Raw genomic sequence first — 17577 nt, forward strand, 5'->3', positions numbered from 1 at the left:
GGGAAGGGAGAGAAGTGGAGGGGGGTGGTGTGGTTGTAGGGACAAACAAGCAGTGATAGAAGCAGATCTATGAGATTCTGTTGTCACAGACAACAGAACAAAAGAACACATAGGTGTTGAAGTTGGTGATATTATCTAAATGAATGTGCTAATTAAGAATGGATGGCAGGGCACTCAAGGTATAGCTCTAGTGGGGGTGGGGGGAGCATAAAAGATTTAAAAATATTTAAAAATAATGGAAATAGGTGGGAAAAGAAAAATCTATATAATTTATTGGAAAAAACAAAAGGAAGGGGGAAGAAACAGAAAGGGGGTGGGGATGGAGGAGGGAGTTCAAGACCTAAAGTTGTTGAATTCAATATTCAGTCCAGAAGGCTGTGAAGTGCCAAGTCAGAAGATGAGGTGTTGTTCCTCCAGTTTGCGTTGAGCTTCACTGGAACAATGCAGCAAGCCAAGGACAGACATGTGGGCAAGACAGCAGGATGGAGTGTTAAAATGGCAAGCGACAGGGAGGTTTGGGTCATTCTTGCGGACAGAACGCTGGTGTTCTGCAAAGCGGTCGCCCAGTTTACGTTTGGTCTCTCCAATGTAGAGGAGCACCTCTATCAGTTGGGTGAACTGGTGATGCAGTGAGCTGTGAGGCCTGTAGAGGGAGTTCTTAAGTAAAATAACAGAATTTACCGCACACAAACTGGTCTTTTGGCCCAACTAATCTGTGTCGGTCTTTACGCATCACACAAGCCTTCAACCATCTCTCTTCATCTAAACCTATTATCATAACCTTCTATTCCTTTCTTTTTCATGTAGTCAGCTAGGTTTCCCTTAAGAGCATCTATGTTATTTGCCCCTTCTGCTCCTTGTGGTTCCATATTCTCCTCTGAAACTGCTGTGCTCAATAGTTACATATTCTGCCCATCTTTGATCCAATTGGTTTGATGAATAAAACACAAACTAAAATGGACACTTGCTCTGATCCTCTCCAGTGTAAAATATGAAATTGTGATTGACAGGCTAGAGTGTGGGCACCACAGAAATAAATAATCCCTTTAAATTCAATTCAGCTCCATTTCCATTTTAATCTCTTGAAAACCAAATGGATTTAAATCCAGATATTCTTTTCCTGCAGGAGCTGCTTATCTCAACGAATGCTGCACATAGTGACAAGAAAATAAATTATGGGGGAATGCAGCTTGAAAGAGCCTTAACAATTCTTCATATTTAAGTAGGGATTAATTAGAAAGTAGAAATTCTAAATGCATACAACATATTTCAATTTTTAACTGATTATGGTGCAAGATTGAAACACGTGCTCAGCTCCAGGATATTCAGTTGCATATGGCTATGGCAGCTTCATTCTCTTGGCTGTTTTGCAGTCACTGCACTGCCTCTTTGAAGGGGTTCCACCAGTACTTTGTCTGTGAATGATGCCCTCATCCATTGTAATGATTGTAAGTAAAACCTTTCATACTGTTTTGAGGACCATGTGACTGTACAGACGATTCAGCCCTAAGCGCGGGTGATCTTAGGGGCAGAGCTTTCTAGCCATGGACCTGGTTCAAGCATGTAACTTCATCAGGAGCTCTGTAAATAAATTTTACTGTTTCTAACAAGAAACCTGTCCAGTACACCAAGTTTATTACATCCATCATCCTAGAAGGACAAGGGCAGCTGTTGCATAGGAACCCCACCACAGCCTCCAAAGTCCTTTCCAAGTCGCACATGAACTCAACATGGACATAAATCATTCCTCGTTTATTATCGCTCGGTCAAAGTCCTAAAATTTCCAACCTACAAGCACAATGGGAGGACCTTCACCATACCGATCTTGCCAGTGATGCTCATTTCCTGAAAATTGTTGATGGAAATAAGAAATAATCCTCTTTATAACCAGCCTTTCTCTGAATGGTTCCCACTCAGCACCCTTTCTATTAAGGTCCCCCACCTTCTTTACGAAGGAGCTGTGCCAACCTGAACACTCCTTGTGAAAAAATCCCACTCAGCACAGACTGAGTTGGGAAGCTCCGCTGTTCTTCTGAAATTACTTTCCCCGATTATTATTGATTCTTTGTCAAGCCCTTCAAAACAGTCACTCAATGAAGCAATGCTACCTAGTAAACTCCGTTTGCAGGTGTTCACTACATAGCTCCATCTGGCGCCACATTCAACAACCTCCACCAAACCCTTCCCCCCACCCCCCACCCCCCCCCCCAACCACCTCTCACAATGGTGGTGTATGTCCTAGTCTTTTCATTCAGCAGATAAAGGGTGGTATTTTCCGTGCCCGCTGGCGTTGGGCATGCTGTGTGGTGTGATCGCACAATATGGTGAGAAGGCCAGAAATTGGTTTCATGATGTTGTGAAAACAGTTTGCAATTGTTAGCTCAGCCCGTTGATGGTGGGCCACGTTTCCCGCCATCGGACATCGGGAACCTCATTGTAATACATCAGCCCATCATTAAGGTCAGCCCGCCGGAATCATCCCCCCCCACCCACTGCTGGATTATCCGCCCATGTCGGTGTGATTGCACACTGACTTGTTTCACAACAGCATATATAAGGTGTGCACTTGGCGGGCTCGGAGGGGAGTGCACTGTAACATTGTACAGCATTCATGAGGGTCGCCTGTTGGACTTCAAGGTTAAGGCGCATTGGGGGGGTGGCCAAGGGCTGCCCTGTGGTTGAGGTGCACTGGGGGTGGGGGGGGGTGGGGGGAAGGGCAGCCCTGCAGTTGAGGTGCATTGGTTGGGGCACCTGCAAGGGTTGCTCTGCGGTTGAAGTTAGTGCACAAGAGCGTGTTGGGTTGGAGGGAGGGCCATGCATTAGGAAAACCTTGTACGAAGTAACCATTCCTCTGCAGCTGAGACAGTTCAGACGCAGCCACATTGACATGCTTAGAGCCGGGCCTCTACTTTACCTGCCCACTCAAGCAACGCAGAGGCATGAAAGTGCCACCAAGTGCTCCAGAGCTTTTCAACCCTCGGGCACAGGCTGTAAACTAATGAACTAATAAACTAATGGACAATTGGGCAGATTGTACAATCTCCTTGTTAAAGCTGGATGTGGAGCAGGCACTGGTGGGGGAGCTCACAGTGCCGCTGTTGGTGCCTAGTTTAGTGAAAACTGAGCTCCTCGTGAACATTGCCAAGCTTTCATCAACAGATGCTATGGGGAGGGCCTCCCTTTCTGTGGCCTTGTTCAAATCTGTGAGGTCCATATAAATGTGAAGTGAGCTTGGGTACAGGCACCATACCTCAGCACCAAGAAGTGGGTTGTGTTATAGCGATTTCACCCCCTGGTGTAGCATGGAGTCAAACTCTCGCCTCACCTTTTTCTCGAGTGGGTGTCGGACTTTTAGTGCAGTGAACAAACACACTGGCTTGGCATCTGGCTTTAAGGTAATATGATAAGCTGTTTGGACCTTCCCCAAACCTGTGAATAGTTACCGAAATTCCCTCTTGAATTTATCCTGTTTCTCCTGGTTGTTCAGCTCTTCCACCTTGTAAATAAGTCGCAAATCTGAGCAGGTTCTTCGGCTCAGTAATGAACAGTCCTGATTTTGGTTTACAAAGAATTCCTGTAATTTCTCTTTCCTTATAATGAAGGGTGTAGTCATCTGCTCTTGCATCTTAAGTGTAGTGCCCCGTGGACCATGAAAGTAAATGGTAGATTGTATGAGGAATTCAGGTTTCAGACATTGTTTTGTATCAGAAAGAATGGACACTCTTGCTTCTGTGTCCAACTTAAAATTGGTTTTGTGGCCATTGACTATGATATTTGCACTCCAAAAGATCCCCTTGGACTTTGCAATGTCCCCCAAGAATATTCCTCTGTAGGCAATTTCCTACCCTGGATCAGCTACTTAACCCTTGTGTTTCGGAGGTCTACTCTGGATAGCAAAGACTCAATGTACACTTTACTTGCATTACAAGCAACACCTTTATTAACCCAAATCCTTTTGCATATAAATCGATCCCAATATAAAAAATACTGATACAAATATCTTCTAATGTATGCTCACAATCCGGTTACTTGGTTTCTTGAGAGACAGACAAGATTGGTTGGTTGAACTATCCTATTCTGTAACTGATGTTGATAGTTGACCAGGCTATTCCCTCTTCAGACTGCAGCCACGAGTCTCCTGCACATCCGGTTCTCATACCCTGCTGTTGAACCTGCATACTATATTTGCAGTGATGTCATTTTCTCATTGGTACAGTGCTTTAGCCTCAAGTTACCCACCCGGTGAGATGATGGGTAGTTGGGGTCATCACAACTGCCTGCAGCCTGGTTGTAGCATTCAAACCACACTGGGGTTGTCCTTTGATCCAGGTTTCTGTGTGTGTAGGTGCAGTATGGCTCGTTTTGTCCTACATGTCTGGGAGTGTTCTCTTTTTTTCTGGTCATTGTTTGTCCACAACCTGATCCTCTCCCGTCAGCTCTCAATCCACCAAGCAACCATTTTGTGTTATGTTAAAAATACATTGTTCAATCTCTTAGACTGCATTTTGTATGACTTCTACAAAGAAAACCAGTCCATAAATTGTTTAAAAAATGTGAATCAAAGAAACAAACTACAAAAGCATCAATAGCAAATGCTGGGCAAGTTCCATTCTGACAATTTCATCATAATCTTGTTCTCTCTCTATATTGCAAAAGTCAGTGGTTAAGTTACAGATATTATTCTCTTCATTTACTGGCAACTAAACCACGCTATCTGTTGTGTAACAGCAATGTATAGGTTGCTGTTGCCAGGCTTATTAACACTTTTATGCCCACAGGCATCCACCGTTAAGTGCATTACATCCCATTTTATGGTCACTGTGATGTACTTTCCATCAATTTCCATTTTCCTGGAACTTTGGTAAAATATTTGGCTATCTCTTTAGCCATTCCTCCCAATGACGCTTCCTCTGTCTGGTACAGGCCTCCCACAACAATTGCACAACAATTAACAACTGTACTACCACTAGACCATGCGAGAATATTCAAATCCATCGATGTATCTGAATGTTAAGACTCCATCCCAAATGTGTTCCCATCGTGTGGTGTCATCTATCCGATCAATGTCTTTGTCTGTTGCAATATGTCCTGTGTACCCTCTCAAGCTCTTTCCGGCCATTAGGTGCTCGGGTAATGAGTGTATCGGATAAAAGAATTGGGTGACATATTGTGCCGTTATCTTTTATATTCCCCTCCACCTGTATATAAGCTGCTTCATGCTTATAGATATCCAACAATTCTACCTCCCACGCCCAGGCTAGGATTTGTGGGTGCAAGCACAGAGTGTGATTGTTCAGTGGGAATGTGACTCCCAAACTAAAATTCCTGGCTGGAGGTGGTAATGCTATATCTCCCTTGTCCTATGTATGCCACTTGTGTCTGTTCCATTCTAGCCAGTATGGTCTCCATGGCACATTTAGCTGTGGCTTTGAACCCACATTTGGCTTCCTCCGTCATGTAGATTGATTGTGGACATGCTACCATTGATGACCCTATCGTACATCCCTCTAAGGCCATACCAAACATGTTCTCTCCTATCTTGACTGCATAAGGTGCTACATTATGGTATCGTGTATAATAATCTTCCATTATAATACCTTGTTTTCTACTCTGTATGATGTTCTCTCGGGGGTTGAGTCTGTCAACACTGTAATAACTAAGACCATACAAATTAACATTCCATTCCACACAACACATTCAGTATTTGTGCAGTACACACAAACTAAACCCCTGACCTGGTATCAAATCCCATTTTCCTGGTTGGTAGCATGCCATCCTGCAGCTGCCTCCTAGTCTATTCAAGCACCCAGGACCCATTGGTGGTACAGAAATCATTTTGAGATGCTCGGTTCGAGGCATTATCTCCCTCTTTATTTAACTCATTAATGGTCTTAGTGTGACTTTCCAATGGAGTAGCCAAGCCCTGAACCACTTGAGTCAGATCTTGGTTAGTGCGGAGCTGCCTGCCCTGGACCTCTTGCTCTTGTTTGAGTATTTCCTTAAATTGTTTACTCAGTTTGTGGATCTTCCTGTCCAATGAAGTCAAATCAATTGAATTTACCACAGATGTCCCTGTGTTAAATATCATGGCAGCATCGTTTACTACACTAACTATGCTTTCTTCACTCTCCTTTCTGAGGGTAGATTTTATGTTTCTTCCCACCATTAAATTGGGCTGCCTTTTTTAGCACTCACCTCAACTGGTCTGAGTGTAATTTTTGTGTCTTGGTTGAACACTAAGAGGGTGCTAATGTCTGATACATTCAATAACAACGGTACCATTGTCATAGAAAACTTGATCATCCTTTACAAGGGTCAGACCATTGTCTGGTCCTGGTGATGTTTGGGGACATTTCAGTTCTGCGGGGATGGTGTTGATGCTTGGGGGCCTGGTTGAGTAATAGTTGTGGGCTTCTTATCCTAGCACACTACCCATGTGAGTTAATTCGGAATAAACCCTCCAATGTATCTCACATTGGGTCAGGACAGGTCTGAGCCTGTTGGCTACCTGTAGGATGTTGGATGTTATGACCTCTCATGACACACAGAACAGCCACGCACTCTTTGGCACACTGGTGCCATCCATGCAATTGGGACAACGTGGTGCAGCTCATACATATCTGCACTCCCTCTGGTGCATTCAGGTATCCTTGTTTGCATGGATCGTGTTTTGTCGCGGAATATATCAGACGCGGGGAATCGTCTGTGTCCATGTTGATGCGTTTGATTCTGAGTACCCGTAGCACAGTCCGTGGGCTGCAGCGAGTAACAGTACCCTCAAGTCGATCATTCTGTGAACAGCAAGCACATACAGATTTTTCAGTCCTGGTCCCTGTAAGACATAAGTAACAAATGTATACTGCTCTGAGTGCCTTCTCGGATCACAGGCACACAGTTAGAAATGTGCAAGATCAGGTTGCCTTAGTTTTCTTCTAGGGTCCCAGTAGGGGCTTGATTTGAATGTTACTCTTCTCCTCCCTGTCCTGCTGCCATCTGCTTGCCATGGGCGATTTATATCATCCCAAAAACACAGTAACACCATTCCCTCTAAGGAGGCCACATCAGCCTTTCCCTGAGGAATATCCGTGGTGGGTGCATTTGATCAATATGGAACCATTTAACCCTTTTGAGTAACTGAATGGTATACACCATCGGACTTGCTATGTCCATAATATTGTAAGGGCCTTTGTACAGTGGTTCAAACACCCCCACCCTCGCGTCATTTCGAACCATTACCTGGTCTCCCACATACCATTCTTGAGGTTTCCCAGGCATCAAGAGCAATTTGTTCTGACCGTGCCACTTCCCAATGTTGTTTGCTGCCTTTTCATGCAGCAGTTGCAACTGATCCCACAGGTCTCGGGTGAACTTATGTTTAGTCACGTCCTGTATCTGTTGTTCACACAGGGTGGGGATAAATTCGTGGTTTGTCGATTTCACAGATCTGCCTGTTACCAATTCATACGGGGAATACCCGATCCCCTTTGACTTCTGACCTTGGATGTTCATTAGAACCAGGGGTAATACTTCATCTACCTTAGAGATCAACCCTTTAGTTCTTTCCTTAAAGCTGTTTTAATGGTTTGATTCATCCTCTCAACTATCCCTGATGACGGGGGTTATAGGACACATGCCATTTTCCCTCTATCCCCAGTAATTTCAGGGTTGCTTGCATTACTTACTCCATAACATGGCTCCCTGGTCGGATTCCACTATGTCTGGCAGTCCCCAATGAGAAAGTGCTTCCTTCACTTAGGTCCTGGTAGTCCACAAAGCTGTGGCTGACTTACATGGAAATGCTTCCACCCACTTTGTGAAGCTATCCATTAATACCAAACAGTTCTTAGTCCCCTTTTTTGTGGTGGGTAAGGGTGCAATAAAATCAATCTGGATTGACCGCCATGATCCCTCCACCTTTTGGGGTCATTCCTAACTTGGCCTTCTTTTTCTGGGGTCTGGATTGTTCGCCAGGCACACCAGACAGCCTTTCCCGTAATCCTCTTTCCCATAATCCCCTACGTCTTGTCTCATTCCCGGCCACAATCGCCCTGTTTTATTCTTTCCCAGGTACCTTCATTTCCTGGGCATCTTGCTCGTGTGCTAGTTGCATTATTTCCTGCCAATATCCTTCTGATACTACCCACTTGTCATCCTTAAACAACATTCCCTCTCTAACCACTATATCACTTGCTTGCCATGGCCCTTCCAGTTCTTCCCCTTTCTCCTTGGCCTGAATTACTGCCTTAATGGTCGGGTCTTTATACGGTACCTCCTTTAAGTCAGGTGGCAGCGACACAGAAACTGGTACTGTTTTACCTGTAATAGCTGTCACAATTCGTCATTCATAAGGGTCCCAAGGATTACCTTTTCCTGCCCCTTCCTTTGCCAACCCATCTGCTCTTTTGTTGACTTCTGTTATAGAGTTGATTTTCCAGGCAACTTTTCTTGGTGGATACATTTAACTTTATTTGCAAGACAGCAGCAGCAGCTACATGTGTGCAACAAACTAAAGAAGTACTCTCCCCTAGAGGTTCCCTGCGCTGTTAACTCATTGGTTTACACAGATCATGTGATCTTACAACACAGGATTATTCTTAAAGCTACAGTCCTACATTTATCAAAACTATAATTACTACATTCCTCTCTCTTTGACTTTTCTGTATGTTTTGTATTTACAAGGACATTTATCTCATGACATTACAATATTTACACAGGTCATGAAATTACAAGTTTAGTCTTTCAGGTGGTTTCCTGATCCGTGGGGAATGTCATAGCTCCACGGCTTCAGATTCTTCCTCAGGAACCACATTCTCTGGAACTGAATTAATATCAGATACCTCATTAAGCACAGACAGTTCAGTATCTTCCAGTCCAACAGAGACATAGGGCATATCTATCCTTGGTTGAGTAACTTCAACAGGAAACACAGGTTCAGCAATGGTTACAGGTGGAACATCATTTTGTTGGGGTACCTCCCTTTTTCTTAAATGATCTGCTTGCTAACGGGTGATCTGGCCCTCCACTTCCACATGGTATAGCAATAGTCCGGTCACAGAACTCACTTTACCAGTAACCACTTTTGTCCTCCACTGAAATTCATTACATATACTGCTTCTCCAACAGTAAATTGTCGCTCACGACTATGCAAATCATGAGTCACTTTTTGGTTCCCTTGACTTTACTCCACCTTCCCTTCCAAATTGGGAAATATTAGGCTTACTCTCGTGTGAAGACAGTGCCCCATCAATAATTCTGCAGGCGTTACTCCTGTCGTAATGTGAGGGGTTGTTCTGTAGTGAAATAGGAAACGGGTAAGTCTAGTTTCCAACAACTCACCTATTAACTTTTTCATTCCCGCCTTAAAAGTTTGTACTGCTCTTTCTGCCAGTCCATTTGATGACAGTTGGTACAGTGCAGTCTTCACATGGTTGATACCATTGAGGCTGACAAATCGTTGAAACTCAGCGCTCGTAAATGCAGTACCATTGTCTGAGACGATTACCTCTGGCGATCCATGGATGGTGAACTTTGGTGTAGTTTTTCTATATTGGCACCTGATGTTGGGGACTTTACCTCATAAATGTCTAACTACTTGGAATGAACATCTATAATCAGTAGAAACATGGTTCCAAGGAAGGGACTGATGTAATCAATGTGCAATCTCACCCAGGGTCTACCAGGCCACTCCCATGGATGTAATGGGGCTGCCACTGGCAACTTTTGTAGCTGTTGGTTTTGCACACAATGTTTTACCGCCTTCTCAATAGTGCCGCCCACCTCCGGCCACCAAAGATAACTTTGCGCTATCGTCTCCATTCATGAGATCCCTGGATGGGCACTGTGTAGCTCTACTAAGAGTGGTTCCTTTCCTTGTGAAGGAACTACTATTCATGCACCCCATAATGGAATACCATCTTGACTGCTCATCTCGTGTCTTCGGTTGAAAAATGGCTTCAATTCATCAGAGATTGGTTCCGGGGACCAACCATGTAACACTTGATCTCTCACTCGAGACAGGATTGGATCATGATTCATTCAGTTTCTTACCTGCCTGGCACAGACTGGTGAGGAATACAGGAAATTCATCACTTGTGGAGCTCTTGTGGAACTGGGATGTGGTCGTTGTTCTCTTGCAAAGGAAGGCGACTTAAGTTATCGGCATTTGCTCTATGAATCCCTGGTCTATGCACAAAGACGTATCCATATGCCGCTAAAATTGGGCCCATCTTTGAATTTGTGCAGAAGCTATGGGAGGTATAGCCTTTTCCTCACTAAACAGACCCAAGAGTGACCTGTGGTCTGATACTATCGTGAAATGTCACCCATTCACGTATCGGTGGAATTTTTTTCACCAAAAACAATCAACAGATCTTCCTTTTCGACCTAAGAATATCCTTTTTCAGCATGAAGTGTTCTGGATACATAGCCTATCGGCCTCTCTGTACCGTCATCTGTCTAGTGAGATAGTACCACTCTCACTCCATAGGGGGATGCATCGCAGGTTAGCACCAATTCCTTTGTTGGGTCATAGTGCACTAACAAATTTGAAAAGTGCAAGAGCTGTTTTACTTTCATGAAGACTTCTTCTTGGGGTGACTCCCAAATCCAACACAGGTTTTTTTTTAGCAGTGAATGTAGAGGGGCTAGAACCATTGATAAATTTGATAGAAATTGGCCGTAATAATTTACCATCCCTAAAAATGATTTAGATTCAAGGACGTTCATAGGTGCAGGTGCCTCTCTGATTGCTTTAACCTTCTCTTCAGCAGGGTGCAACCTTTGGGCATCTACCCGGTGGCCCAAATAAATGACTTAATTTGCCTGAAAAGTGCATTTTTCTTTCTTTAGGCACACTCCTGCTTCTAAAAATCATTTCAGGACTTCCTCTAGATTAGCCAAGTGTTCCTTTTCCGTGAATCCAGTTATTTGTACATCATCCAGGTAGACCACAACTTGAGGTAGTCCTTGTAGCAAGCTCTCTATTGTCCTTTGAAAAATGACATAGGCCCAGGAAACACTGAAGGGCAGGTGTGTGTATTGATATAACTCATTGTGGGTATTTATGATCACAAATTCTCGCGATACATCATCCAGTTCCAGTTGCTGATATGCGTGACTCATGTCAAGCTTTGTATACCTTGTCCTTCCTGCTAGTTTGGCATAGAGGTCTTTGATCTTGGGAATAGGGTACCTGTCCAGTTTGGCTGCTTTGTTGACTGTTAGTTTATAGTCCCCACAGATCTGGACGGTCTGGTCTGGACAAGGGTGCTGCCCATTCTGAGAACTGAACCGCTTCTATGACACCCAGACTCTCCAGCCAGTTCAACTCAGTGTCAACCTTCTCTCTCGGAGCATATGGCACCAGTCTTGCTTTCAAGAAGTGAGAAGTTGCTTCTGGGTCCATGTAAACCTTGGCCTGTATGCCTTGATTTTTCCCAGTTCATCCTTGAAGACGGTGTCATATTTGTTTAGCAGCTCTGGCAGTCCCCCTGCTCGCGACTGGAAGAATTCAGACCAGTTTAATTTAACCTCTCTCAATCAATCACGGCCTAGAAGGCTTGGTCCTTCACCTTCTACCACCATCACTGGTAGCTGTGCCAATTGGTGTCTATGATAAACAGGTACTCTAGTGATACCTTTTACCTGGATTTCTTCGCCTGTGTACGCTTTCAACTTGGCAGATGTTTGTTCAAAATTTAATTGTTGATCACCTTTATTTAGATATGTTCTCCAATTACAGTGGTAGAAGCACCCATGTCTACTTCCATTTTTAAGGGTTTACCATTGACTTGTACTGTGAAAATAATTGGCTCTGTCTTCCCAACTTTCATGTTGGATAAGGAATAAATGTCAGAATTGATAAAAGCAAAATACTGCAGTTGCTGGAAGTCTGAAACAAAAACAGAAAATGCTGGAAAAACTCAGCAAGTCTAGCAGCATCTGTGGATTGAGAAACAGAGTTAACCCTTCAAGTCCGTATGACCCTTCTTCGGAGTTGGTTGTTTCTGGTTCTTCCATCTATATAATTCATTGGATCTCGATTGTTGCCTGGAAGCCTATTTAAATCTCGCTTTGCAATGTTTCAATATGTGTCCACTTCTGTGACAAAATAACACTCTACCTTTTTAAATTGCCAATCATTAGGAGTATGATTGTTTCCACATCGAAAAAAATTAGTTTTTGACTTTGTTGCTATTTCTTCTGTTTTCGGTTGGGGGCGGGGGCTGTTTCCCACTTTGCAACAGAGTCCTGGCTTTTTGTGCCACTTTCAGTTGACTGTTCCCGCCCAACTAGGAGAACGGTGCCATTTTGCCCCCTTTGAATCGCTTGTGAATCCCTTTCACTGCTTTCCATCGCAAGCGCTATCTCTAACGCTGTCTTAAAATCAAGATTCTCTTCAGCCAGTGATCTTCCTGGCATCCTCCTGCATGCCACATGCTAAACAATCCCTGAGCATGTCTTTCAGGGTTTCACCAAAATCACTATATTATGTTAGTTATTTTAATTTTGCCATGTAGGTAGCAATGGTCTATCCAGGGTCTCGATTCCATGAATTGAACCTGAGCCTCTGCATTGTGACTGAGGGCTTGGGTTGAAAATGTCCCTTAACAAGATCAACTAATTCACTGAAAGTCTTTGAATCTGGGGCACAGGGGCCGTCAAGCTTCGAATTGAACCATAGGTCTTGCTCCCACAAATACTCAGGAGAGTCGCTCTCCTCTTTTTCTCCCCTGTCATTTCATTGGCTTGAAAGTAAAATGCAAGACATTTTATATATTGAGGCCAGTCATCCGCGGCTGGCTCAAAGGGATCGATTCTGCCAAATTGTGGCATCTCGGATGAGTACATCTTCCTTTCTTCTTAATTATCTTAGATATTCATCATTGCTGGGTGAGGGACAGTGCCAGATCTGATTTATCCTCATCGCCAGTTTGTTATAGAGTTGAGTTTGCCAGCAATTTTTCTTGGTGGGCGCATTAAACTTTATTTACAAAACAGCAGCAGCAGCTACATGTGTGCATCAAACTCTATAACAAAACAAGAACTCTCCCCTGGAGGTTCCCTGCGCTGCTAACTCATTGGTTTACACAGATCATGTGATCTTACAACACAGGATTATTCTTAAAGCTACAGTCCTATGTTTATCAAAACTATAATTACTACATCTTGCCACCCAATTTCTGGTTTCGAGTGGGCCTTTACCTTGTGGGTATAATATTGATGTTCTGGATCCTTGTTCACCACTTGCACTATTGTTCTCAACATGTGTGCAGTGACCAGAGGCTTCCCTTCTGCGGAGATAAAAGCTCTCCTGGTCCAGATAGCTGTGCAGGAGTAATAGGTGAACATTGAATCCGAACAAATGGTATACGACATTGGAAACTCTTGGGGGTGGGTGACCACATATGTTACTGTTGCCAACTTGACCTGCTTATGGTAAATAGTAATTTCAAAACCAATTCAACCCCTCCATTGGGGTCATAAATCCCACAACCAGTCCTCCTCTCTCCCTCTGCCACCAAGCTAGGCCTATACACATGCACATCCCTTCCCTCGCGATGTATACCCACATGCATGCCCCCTTCAGTGTCCCAAATATCTCCTACTGTGCAAATATGGGTCTCCCCTTCATCGTCCATATTTCCCGCCAACTTGGGTTCTGCCAGTGGTTTCACTTTCAGGTTCATCCCATTCAATAACAGGGTTCACCTCGCCACCCCCGCACTACTGACGGTCCCATCCTTAATTCTTCCTTCTAAAAGTAACCTAATTGGGGTATGGTGGGTAGTTAAGGTGATGTTTTGGATACCTGTATACACCGTGAAGTGTTGCAGGGCCCAGAAAGTGGCCAGCAGGTGTCACTCACAGGTCGAGCATGCCTTTTTGACATTTGACAGTACCCTGGAGGTATACATCACTTGCCTAGACTGTCTGTGTACTTCCTGCAGTAGGACTGCACTCATGCTCAAGTCTGTGGAGGCCATCCCTTGAGTGAAATCTTTCTTGGGGTTTATGGCCCCAAGGGCAGGGGGCAGTTTGCAAATCCATCTTCAATTGTATAAAGGCATTTTCCTATGCCTCCATCCATTCCCACTCAATTCCCTTCCATGGCAGACTCAGGAGGGCGGCTGGTATGGCAGCATACCCTTCTATAAGCTCTTGGCAATACCCTGAATCCTTGAAATGAGCGCAAATTCGAAACATCGCATGGCCGCTTAAGTTCTTGTCCGGCTTTCCTTTTTCCCTCCTCTATGGCACTTTCGCCTGGCTGTATAGTAAGGTGCAAAAATCAGACTTCCTCCTGACCTATCTGTGCCTTTTTGGGGTTTATTTTCAGACCCATGTTGCTCAGTAGTTGTAACAACTCAATTAGTGGACTCAGGTGCTGTTTCTCCATTCCAGAGAACAGCAACAAATCATCCACATATTGCACAAGCTGGTCTGGGGAACTAAATCCTTCCAAACCCTGTGCCATGCATTGGTGGAATATTGAGGGGCTGTTGTGGAATCCTTGTGGCAGGCAAGTCCACATATACTGTTGTCCCTTGAAAATAAACGCAAACTTATACTGGTCCTCCTTACGGATCAGGATTGACCAAAATCTATCAGGTCTGCCACTGTGACTACTGTGGGAGTGCAGGCTAGTATATTCTTGTTTAAGTCTACCGTCACTTGACCGGATCCATCTGATTTCTGATTGGCTATATGGGTGAATTTACATTGATGATGACAGGGCATAGTTCTTCTTGTTCTACTAAAGACCTTGTCACTAAATCTTGTTCCACCTCTTTTGCGATTTACTCATGGGGTCCCCGTCTATTTCCCTACACTGCATTCTCCCACAATTGTGTTTGTGCCTTGTACACACTGGCATATTTTGCTGTATATGGCTCCGGTCTAATTCCGGCACCTTCATCAATAATTCTTGCAAGTCACATGATTTCAGAGCAGCCACCAGACTGCCCCTCCGTTGTTGGGCAGGGTCACCAGTATTCATGATTCCACCATGACCCCTCCCCACAAGCAGTTATTGGCCATGTATATTGCCACACAGCGTAGTCATCCAATTTGCTTCTCACCCCCTCTTTCCCACTTCACTCCATTTAGCTAATATGAATTCCTATTGAGTTTCCAGGGGCCCCACCCTTAGACCCAATGGTTATGATACTGCACTCATCACTGAGTGGCCTGTGACTCCCTCTATTTGGAAAGCTACCCCACTCGAGAGGGGTGATTGGATCACTGTCTGACAGGACTCAGGGTCCACCAAATAGTATTCCCCCTTACAAACATATTTACACATAGCTTCCCCCACTTGTCATAAATGAAGGGGAACAGGTACTCAGGATGAGTGCAGCTCCTTATGGGAGTGCACCTTTCCCAACTGCGCCCTTAATTCAGCCATCTCTCTCCTTATGTCCTCTCCAGGTTCATTCCTTATTTCTTCAAGGATATTTGAGCCTCTCCTTTTCCATTGGAGCTTCATCTCCTTAAGTGATTTCTTACATTCCCTTTTAAAATGTCCCTTTTGCCCGCACTTCTAGCACTCGGGACTGCCGTGATTGCTGTCTTTAAATTTCCCCTCCTGTTTCTACGACTTCATGGCTGTTTCCTTCCCTTTTGGCTTTGGGTTTGCCCCCATACTCTTTTCCTTCTGTCGCCGCCCAAACCTCAAGGTCATTTTCCCCAAAACTCCTGCCTCAGTGTTATTAGTCGTTCAGAATCAAAATCCTCAAAAGCTGCCTGCAAGTAGGTTGTGGAGTGAGCATTCAGAGTCCCCAATGATTCAGCGGCTCTCTCTGTAGCTGATGCCTATCTCTCGGGGCTCCCCTGTGGGATGCCTCATACTCAGCCCATAATTGGTCTGTGTAGGTGATCGGTGTTTTGGTAGTCCCCTGTTTGACCATCTCTAACATCCTGGGGGTGGGGGCGGGGTTTCATAGTTCCCCAATCTCCCTGCCCCCTCTTCCCCTCTGGCAAAAAGGCGACTTCCTAAGGTAAACAACAATACCTTACTCTTTTCCTCATCATCTAGTCGATGTAAAACAGCCAAATGATCTATCTCAAGAAAATGTCCATACAGGTTCTTTCCCATTTCAAGTTTGGGAACCTTCTCGGCCATCCCTCTCAACTGGTTGGGGATATAGGGTACTGTAAATTCCTGACCTAATTGTGGGGCTTGTTTCCAATCAGCAGAATCACACTGCCTCTCTGCTTCCTCTGCTCTCTGCCTTTGAAACGCTTCTTCATCTGCCCATGAGTCACACTGTCTCTGATTATTCACACGCTGACTTCCTACGACCTGTAGTCGACTACACCACTTTTCCTTTTCTGCCTCATGTTTTTCGACCTCGGCCTTCCTACCCTGTCTCTCCTCCTCTAACTGTTTCATCAAGCCATTGGTAACGGCATCCCTGTCTTCCACCATTTTCCTTAATTTCTCTATTCCCTGTTGTTTTGTCAAATGGTCCTGCTGGTATGTCACAAGCCTTTGGTGAAGACAGGTTTACACGTGGATTCCTAAGTCCACTGATTTGCCTCGATCACCAGATCCTCTCCCTTGAAGATTGCCTGCACCCACCTCTCCTTTAGAGTTAATTTCTCCATTCCATACTTGGAGAATAACATCCATAGTGTTCATAACCATTTCTTTATCTTCAACCTCCTACCTGGTTCGCCAATATCTGTCTACTCCTTTCCCTGAATCAGCTACTTAACCCTTGTGGTTTGGAGGTCTACGCTGGATACCAATGACTCAATGTACACTTTACTTGTGTTACAAGCAACACCTTTATTAACCCAAATCCCTTAGCACATAAATCGATACCAATATAAAAAATACCGATACAAACATCTGCTAATGTATACTGACAATCCGGTTGCTTGGTTTTTGAGAGACAGACAAGATCAGGTAGTCGAGCCATCTTGTTCTGTAACTTACATTGATATCTGACCAGACTATACCCTCTTCTGACTGCAGCCACAAGTCTTCTGCACATCCGGTTCATATATCCTTCTGTCAGACCTGCATATTACACTTGCAGTGATGTCACTTTCTCATTGGCACAGGGCTTTTGGCCTAAGTTGCTCCCCAGTGAGATGATGGGTCCATGGAGTCATCACAACTGCTGCTTCCTGATTGCAGCATTCAATGCATGCTAGGATAGTCCTTTGTTCCAGGATTCTGTGTGTGTAGATACAGTTTGACTTGTTTCTTCCTACATGTCTGGGAGTGTTCTCTTTCTTCTGGTCAATGTCTGTCCACAACCTAACGCTCTCTAGCCAGCTCTCAGTCCACCAAGCAACCATTTTGTGTTATATTAAAAATACATTGTTCAATCTCTAATATTACGTTTGCTACCACTTCTACAAAGAGAACCAGTACATAAATGGTTTCAAAAATGTGAATCAAAGAAACAAGCTACAAAAATATCAGTACCAAAATATTGACATCTGTAATAGCAAATGCTGGACAAGTTCCATTCTGACAATTTCATTGCAATCTGGTTCTATCTCTATATTGCAAAAGTTAGTGGTTGTTACAGATATTATACTCTTCATTTACTGACAGATAAA

The 17577-nt window shown here is 44.2% G+C and overlaps 1 protein-coding gene across 1 annotated transcript in view; it reads right to left on the reverse strand.

Annotated features, from left to right (window-relative positions):
• Nucleotides 1–3917: 3917 nt before the first annotated feature.
• trim44 (tripartite motif containing 44) overlaps nt 3918–17577 on the reverse strand; it is a 126620-nt gene continuing 112960 nt past the window's right edge. Inside the window, exon 5 of the mRNA XM_041197408.1 lies at nt 3918–6791. Within this exon, the coding sequence (XP_041053342.1) occupies nt 6686–6791 (106 nt within the window). The 3' untranslated portion in view covers nt 3918–6685. The remainder of the gene's footprint in view (nt 6792–17577) is intronic.

The sequence above is a fragment of the Carcharodon carcharias genome, chromosome 10, assembly GCF_017639515.1.
Source record: "Carcharodon carcharias isolate sCarCar2 chromosome 10, sCarCar2.pri, whole genome shotgun sequence".
In the NCBI taxonomy this organism is placed as follows: domain Eukaryota; kingdom Metazoa; phylum Chordata; class Chondrichthyes; order Lamniformes; family Lamnidae; genus Carcharodon; species Carcharodon carcharias.